The sequence below is a fragment of the Balaenoptera borealis genome (assembly GCF_965194805.1).
Source record: "Balaenoptera borealis genome assembly, chromosome: 3".
Lineage (NCBI taxonomy): Eukaryota > Metazoa > Chordata > Mammalia > Artiodactyla > Balaenopteridae > Balaenoptera > Balaenoptera borealis.
This window is the reverse complement of record NC_138866.1, coordinates 44,220,222-44,245,775: the sequence shown is the minus strand read 5'-3', so window position 1 is coordinate 44,245,775 and position 25,554 is coordinate 44,220,222. Positions and strand designations below refer to the sequence as shown.

At 40.6% G+C, this 25,554-nt stretch overlaps 1 protein-coding gene across 2 annotated transcripts in view; it reads left to right on the top strand.

The window, feature by feature from the left end:
• PELI2 (pellino E3 ubiquitin protein ligase family member 2) overlaps positions 1 to 25,554 on the top strand; it is a 221,361-nt gene that overhangs the window by 27,924 nt on the left and 167,883 nt on the right. For both annotated transcript variants that reach the window (XM_082386653.1, XM_082386651.1), the window contains exon 2: positions 25,274 to 25,403. In XM_082386653.1, the coding sequence (XP_082242779.1) occupies positions 25,274 to 25,403 (130 nt within the window). The remainder of the gene's footprint in view (positions 1 to 25,273; positions 25,404 to 25,554) is intronic.

Below are 25,554 nucleotides of genomic sequence, written 5' to 3'. Positions count from 1 at the left end.
TCTGATGTCTGCCTGATGGTGATTTTGTGTTCTCTTCATTCTGTTTACATTTATTAATCGGAATTCTTCTGTAAAGAAGAGTTGTCCCTTCTTCTCCATTTATGTATTTATTATTCATATCAAAATGAAGTTATGGATATTTATTGTATTTTATGGGTTATAATCCAAAAGTGTTACTGTTTATTTTATTGCTCCTGTTGTTCCAGCTTTGGCCACTGGGAGCTCCTTCAGGTCGGCTCCTGTGTCCTTTTTTGTCATACCTTAACCTTTGTCGAGCACTTCCTTGTTTTCTGGCACCACAAGATGTTTCAGGTTTATCTTGTATTTTTCCTGCCCCAGTTCTGGAATGAACCACTTTTCCAAAGAGCCTTGGTTCCTTTTATTGGAGAATGATATTTAGAAACCAAGATCTTAGTGTTCAGTGAGCTCATTGCTACTGGGGTATCATTGCTCCTGTGCCCTCTCAGTGGACAGAACTAGGAGAAAACACGTCTATATACTAACCTATGCTTGATACTGAGCAGGGCCCTGTGGGGCTCCTGGGCACAAAGCTTTTCTGTGTCCCCCAATTCTTTGATTATAGGAAATAGCCTTCATTCAGTCTCCATGACCTTCCCTGAGTTCCAACGGGCATATTCAAGCAGTTGTTAATTAGGGAAGGGAAGGGTTGCGAGACCAGGGAGAAACAAGCAGTCAAGAGAAACAGTAGTGCGACCTTGGGGCAAGGTCCTGGTTCCCCATCAACGGATACACACAACAATATCTTTGAGCTGTTTTGCAGATACTGAAGCCCCCTCCAGGTGGGAGAAGTTAACGATTAACGATGGTCTGCTGCCTACAAGCCTGTAGACCGCAGACCAGTTGGAACCTGAAGGTTGATGATGCTGACTCCTACTTACGTCACCATCAACCCATCAAAACAATGTCCACGAGCTGACCACACCCTCTCTGAACCATTACTATAAAACTTCTCACTATTCTCTCCAAGTTGGGAGACACAGTGTTTCGAGGCAGGAGCCTGCTGTGTCCTCCTTTGCCTGGCAAAGTAATAAAGCTATCCTTTTCTACTTCACCCAAAACTCTATCTCCGAGAATTCGATTCAGCGCCGGTGTACAGAGGAGCTGAGCTTTCAGCATCAATTTTGCATGGAGATCTATATTTTCTGTATCTATCTGTATAAATGTGTATATTAAGAGCCATTAGTCTATTTTGATCCCTCTGATTCCAATCCAGCACCACATGATCATTCTAGTCTTCCCTCTTCCTTCTTTCTAACTTTTTTCTTAGGCAACGAGAAACCTGGTTCTCATGATCTACAGTATATTTAGCTTTTTGCTCAGTCCTGTTGTATCATTGAGGTTTCAGCTAGAGAATCAGAACTAGTAGAAGATCTGGTAAAAGTTTTATTGCAAGGAATTGTCTTATGTGATTGTGGAGCCTGGCTAGGTGAGTCTTAAATCCATAGAGCAGTCCATCAGGAAGGGCAGGCTGGCACTCTTGGGTGTGAGCTGAATCTGCTGTCCACAGGCAGAATTTCTTCTGTAGGGAAGCCTTAGCTTTGCTCTTAAGGCCTTTCAACTAATTGAATCAGTCCCATGCAGATTATCTGGAATAACCTTCCCTTTTTTTTTTTTTTTTTTTAATTATGAAGGTCATGGTTTAGATAGTAGGACCTTTTTTTTTTTTTTTTAAGTAATCTTTTATTTATTTATTTATTTTTATATTTTATTCTTGGCTGTGTTGGGTCTTCGTTTCTGTGCAAGGGCCTTCTCCAGTTGTGGCAAGTGGGGGCCACTCTTCGTCGTGGTGCGCGGGCCTCTCACTGTCACGGCCTCTCTCGTTGCGGAGCACAGGCTCCAGATGCGCAGGCTCAGTAGTTGTGGCTCACGGGCCTAGTTGCTCCGCGGCATGTGGGATCTTCCCAGACCAGGGCCCGAACCCGTGTCCCCTGCATTAGCAGGCAGACTCTCAACCACTGCGCCACCAGGGAAGCCCAACCTTCCTTTTTAAAATCACCTGATTATGGACTTTAGTCACATCTACTAGATACCTTCACAGCAACTCGTAGAGTAGTGTTTGATTGAGTAGGTGGGAACTGTAGTCTAGCCAAATTGACTTATAAAACTGACTCTTACACCTTGTATGTGAATGAAGTAATGACAGAATTGCTAACCCATACGTCTATGAGAAACAGATACGGTATCGGTTGGTTTTTAAGCACTCTGTTTTCTGTGTAAAATTTATAGACACGATGGTGAATATAGAATAGCATTTGTCATAATCTCCAGTTATCCCTGTTATTTATAATATTGTTTATTGTTTGTCTTCCTCACTGGACCCCTATTCATTTTTGCCCCGTATCCCCAAGACTGGGTATGGTGCCTGGCACAGTGGCTGGGTGTGAATGAAAAAAATGAGTAAGACCATCCGTCCTAATATTTCTTTATTACCAACTTTCCCCTTTCCCAGTGTTGAGGAGAGAAGAGTGAAGCAGCGGACCCAGTTTGGAAGGGGGTTAAGAGACTAAAAGATGGGTGTTAGGTTAATAAATCCTGGATTCCAAGTAATGTTTTACAGATGTCCCCTTTACTTTGGGTTAATAGTGGAATAGTTCACTGAAAGGCAGAAGTCCATTCTGTCCCTTCCTTCTCCTCCCACTCCTTCCCCCACTCCTACAACTACTCAGTTTTTCTACCTTTGAGAAAAGAATAACTTCCATGGTTTAAAGCTTCAAAAGAGATTAGTTGAGGGCATTACCAGACAGTAGCAGTTCGCATTTTTGCTGTTTAGGAGTAGTAGCATAATGCAGACTGTCATTTATTCAACCATATTTTATGAGTGTTTGCCCTATGCTGTGCATTTGGGCTACAGAGAGGAAAAGATATGGACTTTGCTATTAATGTGTATACATTCTAGTGCATTGTTTTTCTTTTTCTTTTCTTTTCCTTTTTTGGCTGCACCGTGTGGCATGCGGGATCTTAGTTCCCCAACCGGGGATCGAACTCGTGTCCCCTGCATTGGGAGTGCAGAGTCTTAACCACTGGACTGCCAGGGAAGTCCCTGCACTGTTTTTCTAACTTTGGTAGTATATAGTTCTATTTCAAAGGGAAAAAAATTATCTGGCATCCCCAGTGTTGACTTACATTACTTTTGTAATGATGTTACTTAGGTACGTACAACCATGTAACTAGGAATAAACACATTATGCTTATATCTCTTTTACCACTAGAAACCAAAGCCAATCTGCAGTGAAATATAAAACTACAAGGTCACTTAAATCCAAATTAACTGTATTAAATTAATGTGACAGATGATGTTGTTTTGCTAAAACAAAAAGCACCATTTTTGATACAAAATATTGCATTGACTCATAAGGGCTGAGGTTTTGGAGTTCTGCGTGCTTCTGCTTCCCACCAGCAATTTCCTTTTGGAACTACTGAAGCCTTTGTTCTTGTTCAGTGCAGTGTGATTTCTTTGGGCCTCCGCTTGACCCAGAGGCACCATCATCTGCATAGTAGGTCTGCCTCCGTTGGTTTCTTATTAGAGCTAAACCATGAAAATGGGAATAGTTTGCACCAGCTTGATTCTAAATGCAGAACAAACTGGGACACTGAAAAAGAAGATAGCAGATATGCTTCTTGATATTTTATGGACCCCCCCCCCAAGGATATGTCCATGAATCCCCACTGGGGAAACACTGGTTCTGTAAAGAAACAGATGTACAAACATAGTTCCCGTATGAACACAGTGCTGTACTGGAGTCATGTGTAAGGTGCACTGGGATGGTAGGTGAAGATGTTAGTGATTCAGGGGAAAACTTGAAGGATGAGAAGGAGTTAGGAACTAACAGCATGTAGAAGGTCATGGGGCCTGGTAGCATGGGTAGTTCAGTACTGTTGGAGTTTACATACTACAAGGGAGAACTTTTGAAGTTGATGGTAGCATTCCAACACAGTGGAACTCTGGTACTTACATGCTGACATAAATTCTGCTTGTGTTATAACACTCAGTCTTCATTTTTTTCTGTTGATGAGTAGTCTGTTTTCCTTTTTTACAGCTTTATTGAGGTATAATTTATATACCATTCCATTTACCTATTTCAGTGTGCAGTTCAGTGGTTCAGTAGATTTATATATTCATTTATAAGTTCATCACTACAATCTAGTTTTAGAAAACTTTCATCACCCCACAGTGTTCCCTCATGCCAGTTTGTAGTGAATTCCTCCTCCCATCCCTAGCTCTAAGCAACCACTGATCTGCTTTCTGTCCCTATAATTTTGCCTTTTTCTAGAAATTTCCTTGGATCATACCGTATGTAGTCTTTTGTGTCTGGCTTATTTCATTCAGCATAATGTTTTTGAGTTTCATCCATGTTGTAGCATGTATCGGTACTTCATTCCTTTTTATGACCAAATGCTATTCCGTTATAAGGATGTACCACATCTTGTTTGTCCAGTTGATGGACAGACACTTGGATTGTTTCCAATTTCTGGATAATGCTGTTGTAGACATTTGCTGGAAACTCTTTGTGTGGACATATGTTTTAGTTTTTCTTTGGTAGATATGTAGGTGTAGAATTACTGGGTTTCATGATAAGTGTATGTTCAACTTTTTAAGAAACTGCCAAATTGTTTTCCAAAGATGCTATACCATCTTACTGACAGTATAGTCTTACTGGCAACACGTCATTATGTATTTGGGGCAGAGAGAAGGAGAGGATGTGAAAGTCACTGCGGTGGGCTGGGTTGCTTTGTCTCCCACTTGATGTCCCGAATTCCTATACCAACACCAAATTGTGCAGGATGGCATTCTGAGGATATTGCTTTCTTTCTGTTTGATCTTAATTATTTTTTTCCCTTTACGAGCTCTGTTTTTTTGTGAACTATTTGTCAGACACTGGAATCTGGAAAAATACCCCAATAGTAATCTCCAACTGGGTTAAAACAGCACCCTCATAACTGTCTGTCTTTCAATAGACCACTCAGGCCCAGCTTTTAGGAAGTTAGGAAAAAGCCAGAAACGTGTAGGAGGGTGAGTGGATATTTTTAAGCGTGTGGTTTGGGTGTGTGTTGAGAAGGAAAGCTAGAGTATCCTTATGTCATTACCCGTGCTGTATGTTGACCACGGCATTATTAGTATGGCAAGTTGTCTGTGAATCAGATTTGGTACGAGACTGAATATTCTGTTTGTCAATAGTCCAGGGACAGACAGGTTGACGTTCAAAGTTTTAAAAACATTAGATGGGAAGTACAGATTACTTTTTACCTTTTGGTCACAATACGAAGTTCAGCACTCAGATCACTGTCTCTCTTCCCCCTTAAATCTGCCTCCTTCCCCTGGATTCCCTCTCTGTGTCATTGGCACCATAAGCTATGCAAACCAGAACCTGGAAGTCAGCCTAGCTCCTTCCCTCACCTCCCACATTGTATGAGTCACTAAGTTTTAAAAAATTTTCTTCCTTATATCCAACCTGCTTCCTCTTTCCCATCCCCACCGTGTCTGTTGCCTCCTAATTGCTTTTCATCTTCTCCCCATTCCAGTTCATCCTTCACTGATCTCCTGGAGAGGTCTGTTAGCAATGGAAAGCAGTTTATGTGACGCTGTTAGGATGTACGTAACAGTGTGTGCGTGTGTGGTTGACTATCGGATAAAGTGTAACCTGTGCATGCTCTGCCCGCCCCGGCTGCCTCTGGTCCCCGTGCACAGCCTGCAGCCTTGTGGACCTGCTCCTGGCTGCTCGGGTGTCCCTGCCTGTCTGGGGCTTCCAGCCAGTGCAGGTCCTGCTCTGGTGTCTGGGAGGCCGTCCTTCCCCGCCCGTGTCCATTCTAAACACAGAAGTTCAACCTTCCCAGACTTAGTGTTGGCGCCCAGGCTGCCCGAAACCTTCCCAGACGCGTTTCCGCCCCTGCCCTCTCGTCCTCTTGCCTCACAGCGCTTTCACAGACCTCGCTGTGTATTTGACTTTGTTTCAGAGTACTGTCACCTTGGGCTGCTCTGTCGCCCGCTGGGCCATGTACCCCTTGGTAGCAGGGCTTTTATTATACGTTTGTGACCTCGGCATCTAGTGCAGCACGTGGCACCAGGTGTGCACTCAGTAAGGCTCCGTAGATGTGAGAGCCGAGGAGCCTGGGCTAAAGCTGGGGGGAGCGGCAGCTACTTGTGGGAAGTGAGCGTGGGAGAGGGCGTGCCGGGTCACTGCATCTTCTCGCAGCTTTAGACCCAGACCCACCCACTGGTTGAAAGAGCTACATGAGAGGTGCCCCCCTCCTTATATTGTTTCAGTAATCAAAGCCCTCATTCTCAGAAAATGGAGACTTATATTTTACCCAAATCGTTTATACTAGGGCTTAAGCATTTATTTTCAGCCTTAGTATACAGTACGTCCCCTACATACGAACAAATTCTGTTCTGAGAGTGCATTCGTAAGTCCAGTTTGTTCGGAAGTCCAGCAAAGTCAGCCTAGATACCCAACTAACACAATCGGAGGGCAAGCTGCAATTTCACTCACGCCTGATGTTGATGGAATGCACGTTTGCATCTTTGAAAGTTCGCAACTTGAAGGTTCGTGTGTAGGGGACTTACTTTATATGGATCCTTCTGTGAAAGTAAACAAAACATTTAAACCAGTGTTGTAATAATTCATAAAATTGAAACGAGAGTTGTGAAGTTAGATGGCAAAATGTGTGAGCTTATTAGATAGGCTTTAAACTATGTATATTCGTAAGTATTGAAGAGTGAGGGCTTTGCATACAATGTACTTTTTCCTGTTTAACTTTCTCTTTACGCACAGTTCTGCTTTATTCTGGTTAGATATTCTGGATGCAGCAGTTCATTCTTGATCCTTTTTTATTTCTACAACGTGCCCAGTGTAATCACGCGTGGCATTATGTTTTATAAAATAGCGCCTGCCTGCAGGAGCATGGGAATCTGCGAGGACAATGCTATGAGGGAGGAAATGGAAGGAGAATCTATCTCATCACCAAGTATTTCTCCATTTGGTTTCAGTAGTTACAGTTTCCTCGGAGATTGGAGCCCACTTTTTACTTTTTTGTTGTTTTAAACTATATCACAGTTGTGAAGAATCTTTTTGTCATTCTACTAAATAAATTTTTACCTGACCTTCAGGAGTTGTATTGCCTCACTTCATTTCCAGGTTATAACACTTCTCATACCTTCGCAGCATCTGTGAGTGAGGTGTGCAGATGTCTATTTAAATTATCATATGCTTTATATTTTTGCTTTTGGTTTAAGAGCTCAAGTATCTTTCAGGGGATAATGCAAATATTTTGTGTTTTATTATTTTTAAGTGAAATTTAATGTCTTTCATGTACAGAACATACATTTTTCCTGCCTTCTTACTTTTTTTGGTGATGGGGGGAGAATTAACAGCTCCTGCTTCCCTATAACTTTCTGTGCTGGCCCCAGGTACATTGTGGACATGATTGATGGCTCTTCTAGAAATCCATGGCATAGACATGACCAATATTGTTAAGAAGAAACTTGAATAACTTAGACCTCTAAAATTATGCTTGTTACCTTCCTTCTCAAGGCAGGTGTAAGAATAAATAAGGTGTTTTGCTTTGATCTCCTCAAAAGCAAAACAGTTTGAGGAGGAATTATTATGGGGATTATGTCCCTGGCAAAAAGCACTGTGTAACTGTCAAGTGTATTTGGTGGTTAACATTAAGATCCAGTGTTAACTGCCAAAATGCCAACTTGAAGGAAACCATTTCCCCACATGTAGCTAAAGTAAAGAAATTCATTTAAACAGAGTTGAAGAATGAAGATTTATTTTAATAAATGCCATGCATGTTGATTGATCCAGTATAATCTTATAATTGATTCCATTATCTGTTGCTTATGTTTAGTTCTTTTTTTTTTCTTTTACTATTTTATGTTTAGTTCTTTTTTTTTTTCTTTTACCATTTTGAGTAAATACATTGGGTAGTCACAAAGTAGTTTTTTCAGGTTAGTCTGTAGATCTGACGCAATACTAAGTGGTAGAATATTTATTTATTTATTAATGAATTTTGGGAGTGGCTGCTTTACATAAATAAGAATGTTTAAATATTTGTTTGCATATTTTTTGAAGTATTTGTGATAACTTGGAAAATACCTTACAACCTTTTATTTCTACGGTTCTAAATATTTGAAAGGCTAGCTGGTAGAAAAGGGGGCAGACTCAGTTGTGTTGCTTGAAGAGACTTGATATGGAAAACTCGATAAAGGAGCCAAATTTAATGTAACGTAGGGAAGACTTTTATGGGCTCCACCACAGACTGGCCTCCCTTGTGGCCGTGTCCCAGTAGTGGACGACTGGGTGGTTCTCTGTCTCAGGCACAGCAGAACGGGCTGTTGGTGGCAGTGGGAAGGCTGGACCAGGTGATGCCCAAGGTTCCTTCAACCTTCCTGAGAAATCTGGTAGAACTTTATATACAAGAAGACTGAAGTCTTAGGAGATTAAATGATTTTACCTTTTGGATGTTAAGAACTTAAGGAAATGAGAGCTTCAAGGACCTTTGTCATGTTTATAGCTGGAGCTTAGGAAGAAAAGATGAAAATGAGATTGAGGGTAAATTGGGTGCTGACCAGTTTCTGGCAGTGACGTCTGCCCACACCCACCCACGGTACCGTGTCGCCTCTTTGAAGCATCTTGGTAGCTCTGGGAGCAATTTTAGGGGTTTAATGCCACATGGCTTTTGCATATAGAGTCCCTTCTGCTTTTTCCTGCCCCCTGCCCCCATCCACCTGGTGAATTTTTACTTCCCATCCAGTGCACTGCTCTACAGCTTTCTCCGCTGTGACCTCTCTCTCGACCCCTGTGTCTCTTTAGCCCATACTTGACTGGCACAGGTGCTCCATCCTTGGTGCTCCCTTTGCACTTTACCCAGACCCATTTTAGAACAACACTGTATTGTAAGTGATGTACGTTCCTCAGGGGACTGAACTTGCTAACCGTGAACTTGATAATACCTCAACCACTGGAACATACCTGTTCTGCTAGGACTTATTCAGAGTGTTTGGGTTTTCACCCCAGCTCTGTGATGGTAGACAGGTTGCTTACTAGGCCCCCCCCCCCCCCGCTGCAATACAGGTTTGTTAAGATTAGAGGAGTTAATACGTGTGCTTAGAACAGTGTCAAGTAAGCATTTAATAAGCTATAGTTATTATCTGGACCAAAGCTGAGAACCAAGTTATTAAGAAACAAATTATTAATAGAGTTTATGTAAGAAAACAAGGCATGTTTTGAGCTAAAACAAAATGAGGTTAAGTATCTCTTAATAAAGAGATTATCTCTAAATAATATAGGTTTACAAAATACACCTAAATACAAAATACACCTAAATAATGTAGCTGAAATGTAATAGATGTTTCCTGTCTCGTGAACAAGCCCAACATGGAGCAGTCCATGGCTGCTGTAGTCCACAGGGTCATTCAGAAGCCCAGATGCATTCATGTTACTCTTGGGAAGCTGGTCTCTCAGAGTACAAGCGGTCCTGTCTCCCATCGGTGCTCCAGCCTCAGTTAGGGAAAGTGGTTTCAGCCTTAAGGAGAGGAATCAGAAGTTGTAGACGTCATTCAGGGTCCCGCTGCATTGTCTCAGTCACATGACCACACCTAGCTGCAAGGGAGGCTTGGGGTGGACTGCTTGGAGTCCCAGCTCTGCCACGGAATGGCTGCGAGACTTTGGGGAAGTTGCTTCACCTCTCTGTGCCTGTTTTCTTGTCTTTGAAGTGGGGGTAGTAGAAACACCTGCCTCATAGAGAGAACGGTGAAGATTCATTCCATTAAGTTAATATGTGGAAAGCATTCAGGGCAGTGCCTGGCACAGAGGAAGCATTATATACATGTCAGCGATGGTGATTACTTTCCTAAAGGGTAGAAGGGGGTGTGAGTATTGGGGGACAGTGGGCAGTCTCTTGCATGGAAGGAAAACCGGAGACTGGGGCTCCCAGCCTGCCTCATTAGCCGAGTTTTCTGGGTAGCCGCAGCTTTACTGTAAATCACTGTGGGTCCCAGGAACTTTTAGGCTCCTGCCTTGCGCAGGTCTTGTTTAGGCCTCCCTTGGGTCAGTATGAGAAAGGTTTATGAGCTGTGTTTATGGCTTTGACCTCTCAGTTTCTCATTTCTAGCTCTTCCTTCACTGTGGCTTGTCATTAATATACCAAGGGAGTAAATTAAACATTCTATTTATAACTATATTAATTTATAACATTCTTTCTTCCTTATAGTAGTTGTAATACTAAAGAGATGACTGTAAAGTGAAGTCCATTTCCAGTTGATGTTCATTAGAAAATGTGTATAAATGGGAAAGGCAATATGCAGTCCAGTTGTCTCTAACTCCTGCTTTTTCTCCAGTACATTATCCCATGTGTTCGTAGTAACAGTGGGCCGCATGGTGTATATGCACACCTACCTTGGCAGTTCCCAAACTTGACCGCTTAGAGCACTATTCCAGGAAATGGTCGGCTCTGCGCGTGCCGTGAGAGTGGGATGTTAGACCAAATCAGTGGGACATACTGCCTGCCCTGTCTTCCTCTTGGCGATTCATAGGGCACATTAGCATATTAAAAGCTGTGAAGGATGTGAGCAGAAAAACCTGCTTTATTTTCTTTAATTCATTTGACAGACTGACTTGAAAATGAATTTTTTTGATTTATTGATTTGACTAGTGATGCTATAACTACTTCTGGAAAATGGAGCTCTATATGTACTAGTTTGGGCAGTATGAAAAATCCTGATCTGCCTCAAAGTTTAATGCAGATCATGCTGCTAATTGTATGAGTTGCCTGCAATTCCTGCTCTTAATTGCATCAGAATCAAGGTGTGAATATAAGGCCTAATACCCTATTCATCTGGAGCGAAACCATCAGAAAGACATGAAAGTTTGACATTGCCTGACTAGTGGTGCTGAGAATTCTCTCTTTTAGGAATTAATCTGGTAACAGAAGTTTCAGATTTAAATTTTTCAAAAGTTTCTGTCTTTGAGCCCTTGAAACCATTTTCGTAATCTGATGATAAATTACATGAGTTAGAAGTTTGACTAAGATTATACATAAAATAAATAAGTATATATATATGTCAAGAATATCTCTAGTAGAAGTAGACAACTTGGGAATTTTTAAAAGTTTTAAAAGTTCAAGAATGATAGGTGCGAAGAGTTTTTTGTAAAGTAACAGCTTCCCCAGCTGTGAAAAACCAAGTTCTACTTGTGTGCCAGAGATAATCTGTGCATGAATGGTGTTTTCAATGTGGCCATTTAACAATTTAGACACATTGTGGCCTTCTTTTGAATATAAATTTAATCCTCTTCCCATCCTCAGGGTTGATTTTATTTCTGGGTCTTGTTTCAGATCTAAATTTATTAATACTGTATTATTAGAAATTAAAACAATGAGTCCACCTTTATTTAATGAAATATATGCTTTTTTTTTAATATTGATTTTTTTTGTTTTTTCATGAGAATTTAAATTCTGTATTAAAATGTCCTCCCTTTCAATCATTTTTTTATACATCCTTTTGCTGTGTGTGTGTGTGTGTGTGTGTGTGTGTTTTAAAGTTAATTTTGTGAGTGTGAGTCAGTTTGTGTTTTTATTTACTTATTTATTTTTATTTATGGCTGTGTTGGGTCTTCGTTTCTGTGCGAGGGCTTTTCTCTAGTTGCGGCAAGTGGGGGCCACTCTTCATCGCAGTGCGCGGGCCTCTCACTATCGCGGCCTCTCTTGTTGTGGAGCACAGGCTCCAGACGCGCAGGCTCAGTAATTGTGGCTCACGGACCCAGTTGCTCCGCGGCATGTGGGATCTTCCCAGACCAGGGCTCGAACCCGTGTCCCCTGCATTGGCAGGCAGATTCTCAACCACTGCACCACCAGGGAAGCCCTGAAATATATGCTTTTTAAAATGTTTAATTCTGATTTTAAAAAATACTCAACATAGATGTTTAGAAGATATCGAAAAATATAAATAAGAATTAAATCACATAATACTTTCTAACAATAATCACTATTAATATTTTGGTTTTTTATTTCAGTTTTCCCTATGAATATTAAATATTTTGAACATATTAGACATGATACCATTTGCACATTTTATATTCTCTGGTTTTCAAAATCCTTTTTCATTGCTATTAAGAATTTGTAGTAAATGTAATTTCATCATGTAGAATTACATTATCTACTTAATCCATTATTACTGAACATTTAGGTTATTCCCAGTCTTTTGCCATTATAAATAATGACACAGTTAACATTTTGTGCATAAAACTCTACTGTATTTCAAAATTATATGTCGTGGGGATAGATTCCCTCAAATTAGAATTACTAGGTCAAAGAACATGAGTACTTTTTTTTTTTTTTTTTTAATTAATTTTTATTTATTTTGGCTGCGTCGGGTCTTCGTTGCGGTGGCTTCTCTTGTTGCGGAGCGCGGGCTCCAGAGCGCAGGCCCAGCAGCTGTGGCGCCCGGGCCCAGCTGCTCCGCGGCACGTGGGATCCTCCCGGATCAGGGATCGAACCCGTGTGCCCTGCCCTGGAAGGCAGATTCCATGAGTACTTTTATTAAGGGTGTTGATACATATTGGTAAATTATTTTACGGAGAGATTATACCAGTTGACATTCTCACCAGTGGTATATTAAAGTAACTGCGTCATTTCAACAGTTTCGTAATTTTATTGGCAAATAATGAAATCTTGCTTTACTTTGTATTTTTTGATTACTGATGAGATTGAGCATTAAAAAAAATATGTTCATTAGCCATTGTTTTTTCTCTGTGAATTTTCTATTCATGTTCTTTGCTTATTTTTCTGTTGCATATCTTTGGGGATGTCTGTTTTTTCTTTTACTTGTAAAAACATTTGCCTGTTAACGATATTAAGCTTTTGTCATATTATTGCCAATGTTTTTTCTAGTTTTGTTGGACATGTAATTTTACAATTCTTGACATGCAGAAGTTTCAGATTTTTACGTATTTAAGTGTACCAATCTTTTTCTTTGCAGTTTCTTTTTTTTTTTTAACTGAGTTTAGAACATTATTACTGACTCAAGGATATGATAAATAATCAACTTTGTTTTCTTTGGTTTTATGACTATTTTTCATATTTATCTTTTTAGTATTTTAGAATTTGTTTTGTGGTAGAATGTAACATGCAGATCTAAGCAATTTTTTTCTTTCAAAGTAGATAACTGGTTTCTGTACACGATTGAATAATCCAATTTCTTTCCCATTGACTGGTGGCCCTTTCTTCATCTTATATTACTTTCTAACGTAGTCAAGGGTCTATTTCTGGGACATTTCTTCTCCATTGGTTTGTGGTTTTTGTTCTCAAGTAATACATTGTTTTAATTATTACAGCAATAATACTACCTTAATATCTTCTTTTCCTACAGTTAATACCCCTTATTTCTAATTCAGTGTTTTTAGTTAGACTAGGATTTTTTTAGGAGAGTGTTTAATAAAAATGGTAATAGTAAGCATCTTGTTTTGCTCCTGATTTTTAATATAAATGCTCTTATTTTACTCTTTTACCTTTAAATAATTATGGGAAGGAAATATTCTTTTATTTTCAGCTCTTAGAAACATTAATCTGAAATGGTTGAAGATTTCTATCAAATGCCTTTTCAATATATGAATTAAATCTGAATTTAGAAGTTGTTTATAAAGTGAATTTTTATATGTGAATCACGCTTTGCCAGAACTTACGTTGCACATTGCAAGATGTGTCCCTAGAGAAAATGTTTCAGCTTCAAGCAAAATAAATTTTTTGATGCCAGAATGTTTTTTTTTTTCCCCTTCAAAAGGCAGTAGGACATTTTCTTAATTACCTGATAGACAAACATCTTCAAGCGGAGAGATGGAGTTTGACAATGTCTTCTAGACCCTGGCATTATTCCAAGGAACTCTTTTAGAAACACAGTGTCCCCAAACTGTCAAATTCTAGAAATCCTGAAGACAGAATTGAACTAGGTATTGGCTGGGTATCTTGAAGATGCTCTTGATTTGACTTGCTTGAAATCTATACCAGCACTGTGCAGTCGAACTTTCTGTAATGATGGAAATGTTCTATAGCTCTGCTGTTTCGTATGGTAGCCACTGGCCACATGTGGCTGTCAGACACTTGAAATGTGGCTAGTGTGAACAGTTTTTAATTTTATTTAATTGTAGTTAAAATTTAAATAGCCTCATATAGCTAGTGGTTACCATATTGGACAATGCAGATCTATGCAATGCACCAGTATATATCTAAGGTCATTTGTAACTATCAAACTATGCTTTTCTGAATATGGCTAGAAATTTCCTAAGAATCTTCTTATAATTCAAGAATTGGTAAATTGGGAAAGTTGCGCGGGTTGGGGGGAACCTCTGGTGTGTTCTAGTTGTTGAATTCTTGATGAGATACTCCCTGAATCCAGGTGAAACACATGGCTGTTCGCTGCCTGCTAGTATCCATTAAAAATCAGGTATTTGTGATAAGTGACAAGTTAATATATTTTCAGGATGAATATGAATTTTTTTTTCTTTTGCAGCTGTTGGGTTAATGCTCCAGACCAAAATTAACTTCTAGATAATAAGCTTCTGTAGCACTGAGGGGTTGGTTGTACGAAAGTCATTTCCTACAGAGAGACTCAGAAGCCCTTTTGTATAATTGACCTGATTCACCTACTACTTGGCTGTTATAAAATGAGGTTTTAGAGAAGGCTTCCATTTCTTGAAATAAACTTGATTTTTGTACACATTTTTATTTCTAATATTTTCTAATCTTGTTTCAGCTATTAGTTATATGTAAATGTTCTAGAAATAAAACAGTCTTCTTTAGAAAAGTTATATGAAAGGCAGTGAATCTGTGTAGCATCAGTGTACATGATGTAAAGCCACAAATGGCTTTATGCTTTGTAGCTCATTAAAAAGTATTTATATGTTTGATATAAAATCACCCCCCCCCATTCTGCCATGGGTAATTGAATAAAGCTAATATGTTTTATAACAAATTGTCTTGAGAACTTAATTTGCATACAATATCAATTACATATCTCTTTAGTAAGGAATTGTCAGGGCATTGCCCAGTAATGTTCAAAAGTTGGATTTGCTTGCTCCGGCATGTCTGTATTTCTAGAAATTTCTAAAAATTCACTGTGCATACTCTTAAAGTTTAAAGTAAACAAACATTAGTAAAAATAAGACATACATTAGTGTGATTCTTTTTAGGAGTAGTAAGAGAGGCATGCCATGAAATTTAAAAAAAGGAAAAGAGATTGGAAGGAATTATTTTAGTAGTTAAGAATAGTTATAATAAGTTATAAGTATATAAGTTATATATTATGAAGAGATTCCACTGCTAGTTTCTACTTCTAGCTTTAATACTTACATAAGTACTAAGGCGAGAAATCAAATTTCTTTGTACCATCAAGTTCTTTATTTGAAATTCCTGTAGCTTAGTACATATTAGACGATGGGCCCAATGCTAGTTTAAGAAGCTTCGTCTTCGAGCATCCTTTGAGATGCTCACTTTTTAGAAGCCTCTTATTATAGTAGAAGTTGTGTGTAAACAGTTTGAAAAAAATCAGTGCTTTGCCAAATAATTAGTAGTTCTACCCTAATTCTTTTATGTCTAAATTTGACTTTTAGAGAGTATGTCCTTTTTACATACACATCATGTAGCTTATTTGAGGGACCACCAATTTTAGTTGACATAATGATTGATTGAAGAAAATAAAAGACATCCAATTTGGTATTTTGTCTCCCTCTTGAAGAAGTATGCATTTTTAAAAAATCTCATTTTTTTATAGCCAATTTAAAAAGCGACACATTTGGAATTATCTCTAATTTTAGACTTTTTCCTTCATATTGAAAGAGTATTCTTTATATAAAACTTTCAATGGGTATATATTTTGTATTTTTGTGTCTTTATCCCACCAAAGTTTTTGACTACTGAAGAAGCTACTTAAGTTAATTTGCTTTTGAAATTCATTTACTTTTTGCCGTATAATGCTGTGTGACAAATCATCCCCAAACTCAGCGACTTGAAACAACAGTCGTTTGTCCTCATGAATGCGGGTTGGTTGAGGTGGCTCTGCACTAGGCTGTGGTGGAGTGGCTTTGCTTGCGTTGCATGTACGTGGTTTGGATCTCCTCCAAGTGTCACTCGTCCTCCTTGGCAGGTTGGCTGCGACATACTCTTCCTATGGCCGTGACAGAGGATAATCCCAACCGCCAACCACAGTGCATGCCCCTGCTTGTGTCCCATTTTTTTTTTTTTTTCCCCTGGTGGCACAGTGGTTAAGAATCTGCCTGCCAATGCAGGGGACACGGGTTTGATCCCTGGCCCGGCAAGATCCCACATGCCGCAGAGCAGCTAAGCCCGTGCGCCACAACTACTGAGCCTGTGCTCTAGAGCCCGCGAGCTACAACTACTGAAGCCCGTGCGCCTAGAGCCTGTGCTCCGAAACAAGAGAAGCCACTGCAATGAGAAGCCCGCGTGCCGCAACGAAGAGTAGCCCCCGCTTGCCGCTTTGCCGTGCAGCAAAGAAGACACAACACAGCCAAAAAAATAAATTAAAAAAAAAAAAGTATACTCATCCTGTAGGACTTTAAAAAAAAATCCCATTGGCTAAAGCAAGTCACATGGTCCAACCCAAAGTCCAGGGCAAGGAAGTTAACTGGAGGTATAAAGTCATGTCAAAGGGTGTGTCTTCAGGGAGGAGTGAAGAACTGTGACCAGTATTTCAGTCTGCCACGTACAATTTATATACCTGTCTTAATTTAGGTGATGAGAGGCTAAAATAAGCAAATGTTGGCGTGATTAAAAAAGGAATGTGTGGGATTTAATTTGGTTTTCAAAATTATTAATTGGTGAACTATGTAAAACAGTGTGGAGTGTAAAGTGGTACTAATTCTAGAGATTATCATATCAAGTCAGACAGAAAGATAAGTATCGTATGATATTACTTATATGTGGAATCTAAAAAAATGATACAAACGAACTTATTTACAAAACAAAAATAGACTCACAGACATAGAAAACAAACTTATGGTTATGGTTTGGAATTGGGGGGGAGATAACTTAGGAGTTTGGGATTAACAGCTACACACTACTATATATAAAATAAACAACAAGGACCTACTGGGAACTATATTGAATATTTTATAATAACCTGTAATGGAAAAGAATCTGAAAAAGAACAGGTGTGTGTGTGTATGTGTGTGTAACTGAATCACTTTGCTGTACATCTGAAACTAACACAACATTGTAAAATAACTATACTTCAATTTAAAGAACAGGTAAAACACATAGCTACTAATGGCAGAGCTATGACTTAGACCACCCCCCACCCAACAAAAAGATGGTACTAATTCAAGAATAAGATAAAATGATGTCTTTACCTGATTCTTGACTTGTACAAATCTTGTACTATGTCAAATTCATTTCTTGCTATACTTTGGCTTTTTCCCTTTGTGTAATATTTTCTCTTTTAGGAATCAAAAATTACTGCAAGGTAATACTTGAAAAATATTTTTCACCCATAGGGTAAAAAAGATTCTTTGACATAAATGACTAATATTATATTAATATGTATTTAATCAGATATTTTGGACTGTTGGCGCCAACGGCAGAATAAAAGACGTTAGTCGTCAATGTTTTGAGAGTAACATAAATAGCCTTTTCTATTCCTGACGTTTTGCGTACCTTCCAGTGTTCAGTAAAAATGCTCTACTGTTGGCTTCCCAGCAATGCTCAAAAATCAGAGATTCAATACAGTAAAAAAACTTTATCTTGTGTTTTTTAGTGAGAGTACCAATTTGAGGTGAAAAAGGGAGGAGAATGACCTCAAAGAACCAGATGGCTAAGTATTAGATAAGATATATTTTTCTTTTCATAAACAGTTCCTCTGTGTCTTAGGTGGGCTGGATTTGCTTTCCATGCTCTTTTCTTTCGTATGGGCTGGTTGGAGGAAGAAGCAAGTAGGGAAGTGTGGCCTTCAGAGTCACAGGAGTTGAATGAATGCAGGAGAGAACAGAGTCCCTGCTGTGGTCATTGGGGATGCGGTGCTGATGAGGCTGGGGTCAGTGCCTTTCCGAATAGCTTTGCCCTCATCTCATCTCCCACCACCACGCTGCTCCAGAATCCAAGTGGTAGAATGTTAGGCCTTCTTCCTACTTTATGGGGAGGGAGAGTGAGGTTCTGAGATGTTCAGAGACTTGTGTGAATATGGGATGGGACGCAGAGCCAGGATGGGGTCTCCCTCTGGCCTTTATGCTGTACCTTTTGCTGTAGCGGGGCTGGATGAGAGTGTGTGGGTGTATAAATCCTGGAAGAACGGCTGAAAATCTGCGTGTGGGAGCAGTACTGCGTTCCTGATAGAACGTTTTAATGTTTTGCCTTGGGAAATATTTTGGTCTGGGAAAGCTAAAAAACCTCAAGATAAGGAAAAGGCAACCTGTAGCTGTAACTGCCACACCTCAACTGCCATAAAGATTTGAGGGGTCTTTGGAAGTGTAGCAGCAGATCAAAGCCAGTTGTTAAAATAGCAGCCACAGCCTTCACCCTTCTTAGGCAGGATCCTGGTATTTGAGTTGGATGAAATGCCTTCTCTGTCCGTATCAAATTGAAATGTTTGAAAGAGGTTTGGGAATCTCTTTTTAAAATTGAAATTGTTATTCTCTGTTGCTGTCTTTGTAGCTGAGGAAACAGTCCCATCTTAGGTAAGTTCACAGCACCAGCTAGGAAAAGAGTTGGAGCTAGAATTCCTCTCTTGATCCCTTACACCACTATTATTATTTCCACATTAATGTGGTGACTGTTTCATCGATCCCCTCCTTGGTTTTAAGGTACCACGTAGAGGTGAAGGGAGGGTACACAAAGAAATAGGAAACTCCTCAAAGAGCATCCAGTCCAAATGGTGTGAGATAAATGGAAGATTGACTGGTGGTGTCACACAGGGTTGGTGAAGAAGACTATTAATAAGGTTCCATGACTTGAATCACACATGTAGGGCATGCCAAGACTTATCACTGTGTCCTAAAGTAATCCAAAAGTTACTGTTCTGATTTTTTTTTTTTCCATTGTGTTTTCTAACTCACTTTCATTAGCACTTATCAGTATTGTTTTATAACTATCTGTCACCTGATCTGTCTTCTCCACCTGAGTCTGTTAAGAGACAGGATGTCTCTTATCCTTAGCCCCTCAGCCCGCAGCCGTGGGCCTGGCTCACCCCATGTACTTCGCCTGATGCTATCTTGAATGAATATATACATCTACATATTTTATATATAAATATATTTTCATATTCAATAGCTCTGAAGTAGCTACTTGGAGCAGAGACCATTTCCAACCAGAAATGGGGCATTGAGAATTTTCATTTGGAGGCCAAGCCCAGGAAGATTTTCTGAAGGAATTGATGTTTAAAAAGCTGCAGCAGGTTATCCCCAGAGGGAGTAGACTCTAATGGTGCTGCCATAGTTAGTTCTCTGGCTGGAAATGAAAGTCTACTATTTATTTTATGAAACCATACAATACGCAGCATTTGTTAGGCACAGGAAAATAGATATTGTTCTGTCCCTGGGCTTTATGTATGGAGTTCAGTCGGACAGTGCAAGTCCAGATGCATCTGATAGCTTAAATAAAGAGGAGTTCGGGCTGTAATGATGTAAAGCCAGTGTCAGGCACTTACTGGTTTACGTGCATCTTCTCATGCACGGTTGCAGCAGTGCGTTAGTGCGTTCACTATCATGGTGAATTGATGTGCACTCCTCGAGACCGGGGGGCCACGGTGCAGGGGTTTATCAGACTCCAATGCCCTTCACATCTCTTGTCTCTAGTGTCCCCAGCCTGTTCATCTGCAGCGTACAGTCTGTCTTAGCTACAGTAGTTGCTTGTGATTTATATGTGCAGGTGACAGAGATATTGCTTTCGAGGGAGGGCAGAGCCTTCAGTCTGTGATGGGAAGCTGGGCTGTCTCTGGAATGTGGCCGTTTGATGCTGACGACGCCTCCACTTCTGTAGCCCACACAGGTGCTGCTCCGTGAGTTCAGACTGGTTAAGATCAAATGTGATGCCTCCGAAGTGTGGCTGGGAGCCCCTGGCACGCCCTCTCTTGCTGTTATTTCCTATAGAAAATTCTTTTTGACAAATGCATTTTTTAGGTGGCAGGCATCTTCTCAAGAATGTATCTTTGTGGTGTTTGCCAGGAAATGCCTTGAATTTAAAACTTGTCAGTGTTGGCTACTGGAGAGAGTGTGAAATATGGAGTCAGACAAAACCAGATGTAGATTTGAGTCCCATCTGCCCCTTCCCAGCTGTGCAATTTATGAGTGTTCCAGTCATTCAAGCCTCTTATCTGCCCACGAGGAGCCTCGCTCACAAGGTTTCTTGGCACATAGTAAATGCACAGCAAATGCTATTAAAAAGAATTAATGTGTGAACTCTGAATTTTAAACCAAGAAAAACCATTTCTTACCTTGTGAGGTTTCTTACAAGGGTTTTTCATTGTCTTCTGAAGCTTCCAAATACCTTTACCAGCTATTTGCCCTGCATATATGAAGAGCTACATTTTCATCACACATTTACTAAATAAGTGGATTTTTTTAGTCTCCAGAATTTTTTTTTAAATTTGAAGCTTGAAAGGCAACTTGTGGGTTTGAATCAGAATACCCTTGTTTAGCAGCTGAGACAGGTATGCCCGCAGCACTTGGAAATCTTATTTCTACAAACTTGCTGGCTGAAAAGCTTGCCGTGCCAGACAGCATTCTGACCCTCTTTCGTGGAGTAATACTTTTTTGCCTTTATGAGCAAATGTACCTTTAGATTTGGAGGCAAACAATAGTGGGCTCAAGAGTCGACAGGTAGGGAAGTGGGACGGTGGGTGTGGAGCCCTCTTTTGAGGTTCTTGGCTGTGAGAAGATGGGAAGGAGAGAGTAGGCTCACAGTGGGGCTTGGCGCTGGAGGGCTTTGCTTGTTTTTGCATTGCTGGTTTGCTCTGAAGATGGGTGACGTCACCAATGATGTGTTCTTTTCCAAATCATACTTGTGCATTTCTGACTGGCCTCTTAACTGATTAAACACTGTTAAAATTCTCTCTTCTCCTATCTTTGGTAGTACAACTTTCTACTGGTCCTGGTCCTTCTGCCTATGACTAAGAAGGGTTTATTTCTTTATTTTTTTGAAGATATAAAAGATATTTATTTTGTTTGAAATTTACATATGTTGAAAGTCACTTTTTTGACAAATAGTTCTGTGAATTACGGTTTATTTCCTTAAATGGTCATCTTTCCCAGGGTCTGTCCTTGCCTTCTTTACCTTATTCTGTACATTTTCTTGAGTAATCTCATTTGCTGTCATGATTTTAACTTCCACACCTGTATGGTGCAGGCACCCAAGTTTATAACTTCTCTTGCCTCATACATGTCTTCCCCTGGATGTCCCTGTAATTCCTATTTCTAATAATGCCGTCACCTTGGCCTTGGCCGGGAGCCTATGTGATATTCCCTTTCTCTGTCCCTCACTTGGTGCGGCCACATCATAGGTCACCAAATACTATTGATTTTTTGCCTTTAAAACCAGGGTCCTCAACTGTAGCTGCAAGTAAGCATCACCTGTGGAACTTTTAAAAGTTCTGTCCCAGAGCTACTGAATCAGCATCTCTTGAGACTTAGGCATGCATATTTTTATGAAGCTTCCCTGGTAATTCTCATGCTCATCTAGCATTGAAAACAACTCTCAGCAGAATTTGTTCTCCCACGGTTCTGGAGGCCTCACGTCTTGGAATCAAGGTGTCGCAAGGCCGTGCTGCTTCTGAAGGCCTTGGGGGAGGGTTCTCCTCTGCCTCTTCCCGCTTGTGGTGGCTCCAGGCGTTCCTTGGCCTGTGATCGTCTAACTCCAGTCTCTGCCTCCATCTTCACCCGGTCGTCTCCTCTCTTTCCCCGTGTGTGTCTCCTAAAGACATTGGTCACTGGATTTTGGGCCCCAGCAATCCAGGATGATCTCATCTCCAGATCCCTAACTACGTCTGCAGAGACTCTTTTTCCAAGTAAGGTCACCGTCACAGGTTCTGGGACATGGACCTGTCTTTCTGAGGGCCACCCACTACATTCCTCCTCAGGTTAGGATATTTCTCCCATCCAATCATCCTGACCGTAATCCGGATGTGCCTCTTGCATGGTGCTGCCCTCGTGATTACTTTATATGCAATCATGTTAGTCCTTTGCTTATATCTTACCAACTCCCATTCTTCTTAGGGTAAAAGGCCATGCCCCTTGTCATGGAGTACCAGGGGGTTGTAATCTGGACCCTGCCCACCTTTTGCCCTCCTAGCCCTCTGCGTCTCTCCTCTTGAACTCTACGCTCCCACAGTACTGAATCACTCCTTGCCTTTGTACATAACGATTGAGCTGCATTCCCCGTTTAGTCATCTTGTTCAGATTTCAAGAAAGTTCACACTGTCTCCTCTGTGAGGGCTTCCGGTATGGCTCTTCCCACGTGCTTTGAATGACTAGTGCATCTTGTTGCACAAGTGTTTTATCGCGCTTGTTTTTATGTCTTTCTCTGCTTTTAAGTGGAGAGCTCTGAACACGGGGTGGTTGATATTCATCGTTGCAGCTCTAGTACTTGGCATTATAAATATTGAACGGATGACCATGTAGCTTAACCTGATTCGAAACTGTTCTCATCGTGACACTGTTTTCTCCACTCTTACCTTAATTATTTCCAGCACGATTTTTCACTGGGTGTCATGTAGATGTATTAAGTAAGCAGGCATATTAAGTGGACTGGCATATTTGCTTAACCTGCAATATCTGTGCATCTCTGCTCAGGCAGTTGAAATGAAAATGTTTTTGCATATGTTAAGGTTGACATTTCTGGTTTTTGTGTTTTCACCTTTATATTAGATATGGCTTTGGGGTTGCAAGTAGCAGAAACCAGCCTGAGTTAGCTGAAACTAAAAAGAATTTCACCGACAAGGGTCAGAGTACATCTGGGCCAATAGAAGCCCTTAAGGACCCTCTTTCCATCTCTTTTTGTTGCTTGTCTCTGTTCATCTGCTTCACTCCTCACTTCTCTGCTGCTTCATCACGGAACAGACTGTGACATCCCCACAGCTCCCGTGCTTCCAGTTTGCAGCTCTGGCCACCCACGCAGACTGGCGGGCCGGTTGTCTGTCGTCCGGCTTTGCGTTTTCCGGGATGAGAATGTCATTGGCCAGCTTGGGCCGGATGTCTGCCTCCAGCTATTCAGCTCCAGGGTGGTGGGGAGGATGCTGGCCTGGCCTTTTCATTCAGACGTGATGCCGGGGCTCCGAGCCTTAGGGAGTTCAGGGCTGGATTCCTGAGAAGGGATGGCATGGTGAGCAGGTCTCTTCAAAAGCATCTGCCGTGCTCTTACTAGGTTCGATATCCTTGACCAGCAGTATATAGTTGAGAGAAAGATGCAGCGGAGAGCTGGGCAAGTGTGAGGGGCACAAGGAACCTTGCCAGATCTTGTACCAATTGCCTCTAGGCCACAGTGGTGAAAATGTCCCTCTGAATTGTTTAGAGCCCTGCCTTTAATTGATCCACATATGTTTCTCTTAATACAGGATGCTCATCTTGGTTTAAGTGATGCGGAAATATATTAAGACAAAGTGAGTTTATCATGGTTGTTTACTCATGGATATGTTCTTTGTAGTAGTGATCACAGATATGTTTAAGAAAACAATGCACATTATTCTGATCTTGCCTCAGAAAAAGGAGAGGAATAAGACTTGAAACAAATTATTTTTGTATTCTAGAGACATTTTCTTGTTGCTGATGTTGCTTTGTGATGGAAATGGAGACATTAAAAACACAGCAGGAAAGTAAAGGAGCTGTTACAGTGGAGGATTACTGGACTGAATGTCAATATTATGACATAGTATGAGTGTGTTTCATGTTTGGTAATTGCAATCATTGTTGCTTTTGTTGTGGTCATCCATGTACAATGCTTGGTGTCAGTCTATTTATCTCTTGTAAAAATAAAATACAGTGTGTGTGTGAAAAAAAAAAGATATGTTAGATGCAAATAACTGAAATATAACTTAAAGAAATTAAAAAAAAAAACACAGCAGGAATAATTTCTGGTGATAATTTAAATCCATTGTCATACTGTAGCTACTGAATTGTACTAAAACAAACACCACAAACCCCTTGTTCCGACTTTGGCTGTTCTCAGTGGGCCTTGTGTCCCCTTTGCCATACTGGCCACCGTGCTCTCTGGGATTGACGGACAAGTGGCAAAGGCAAGACTTCCAGGAGAGAGTGGAGCCACCACGCCACGTGCACTGTCCCTGACTTTGGTGCTCGGCGGGAGCCTTGGAGCTGTCATGTTTATCCACACAAATTTGAAACAATTCCCTTCCTTCTTTCGGTTCTCTTCTTGAAAAGAACTTCTGCCAAGAGGGAGTTGGAGAAATAGACATGGCAGTGTGGCAACATGAGAAGCGGTCAGAACGTACAGGGACCCTTAATCCAGAGTTAGAAAATACAGGTGAAAACGGAAACCCTCCTGCAATCCTGCATTTCTTTTAAACACTGGTACCGGCTTAAGGTATTAATTCAGGAAATCTGCTTAAGGACAGTAATGTTTTCCAGGTGACTTTTAGAGATATGTGTTAGTTTGTGGACTAAAACTCATCTTTTTTACCTTTGGGCTTTTTAATGGTCAACCTTCTTGTAGAGTCATACTTCATGTTTAATTTTGCAGGCTAGTTTTTGCTAACCTGACAGTATAGGGTTCAAATGGCAATGGGAATGAAGGTAGAGAATTCCGAACTTTTAAGAATGCAAGTAACTAAATTTGGTCTTACAAATAAAGATCCTACAGACATTAACATGATTTGTGAGTGAGAGATGAGGTTTAATTAGAATGCTAGTTTCTAACTAGTTCATTTAAAAATATTTCTTGAGTGTTTCTCCGGGGCCCATTAGGACGGCGCTTGCTGAGTTGAGCCAGCACTAATACGGCCTCTGCAGGATTCTCATTTGCTTATTTATACTTGGTCTCTTCTGAAAAGATTTGAAGAGTCTGACTTTATAGAATAGGAAACCTGTAATTACTTGGTACATCACTCTTAAATTAAGTTTCTGGAAGTGATTTGAATTTCATTATAGCCGAAGTCTGTGAACAGTCTGTTTTGTGTCCCTTTTGTGGGGCGGTTAGTGGGCAAGTCTTTGTGAGCATTCCTGTCTTTTCCCTTAGGCCATCGAACTTTTATTCTTAAGGCCTTTAAAATCTACAAATAAATGAACCCTCTCATCTCTCTTTATAGGTACAATGGTGCTTTACCTAATGGAGACAGAGGCCGGAGGAAAAGCAGATTTGCCCTCTACAAGCGGCCGAAGGCTAACGGAGTCAAACCCAGCACGGTCCATGTGATATCCACGCCGCAGGCATCCAAGGTAGGGGCTCCTTGGAACGGAGAGGGCAGGCGGTGACTCACGGTTACTCCTGATGAGCCGCTCTTCCCTTTCGGTCTCATTTCTCTGTGGGACAGTTTCTCAACCATTTGAGCTGGATAATCTTTGTTGTGAAGGGCTGTCCTGTGCATTG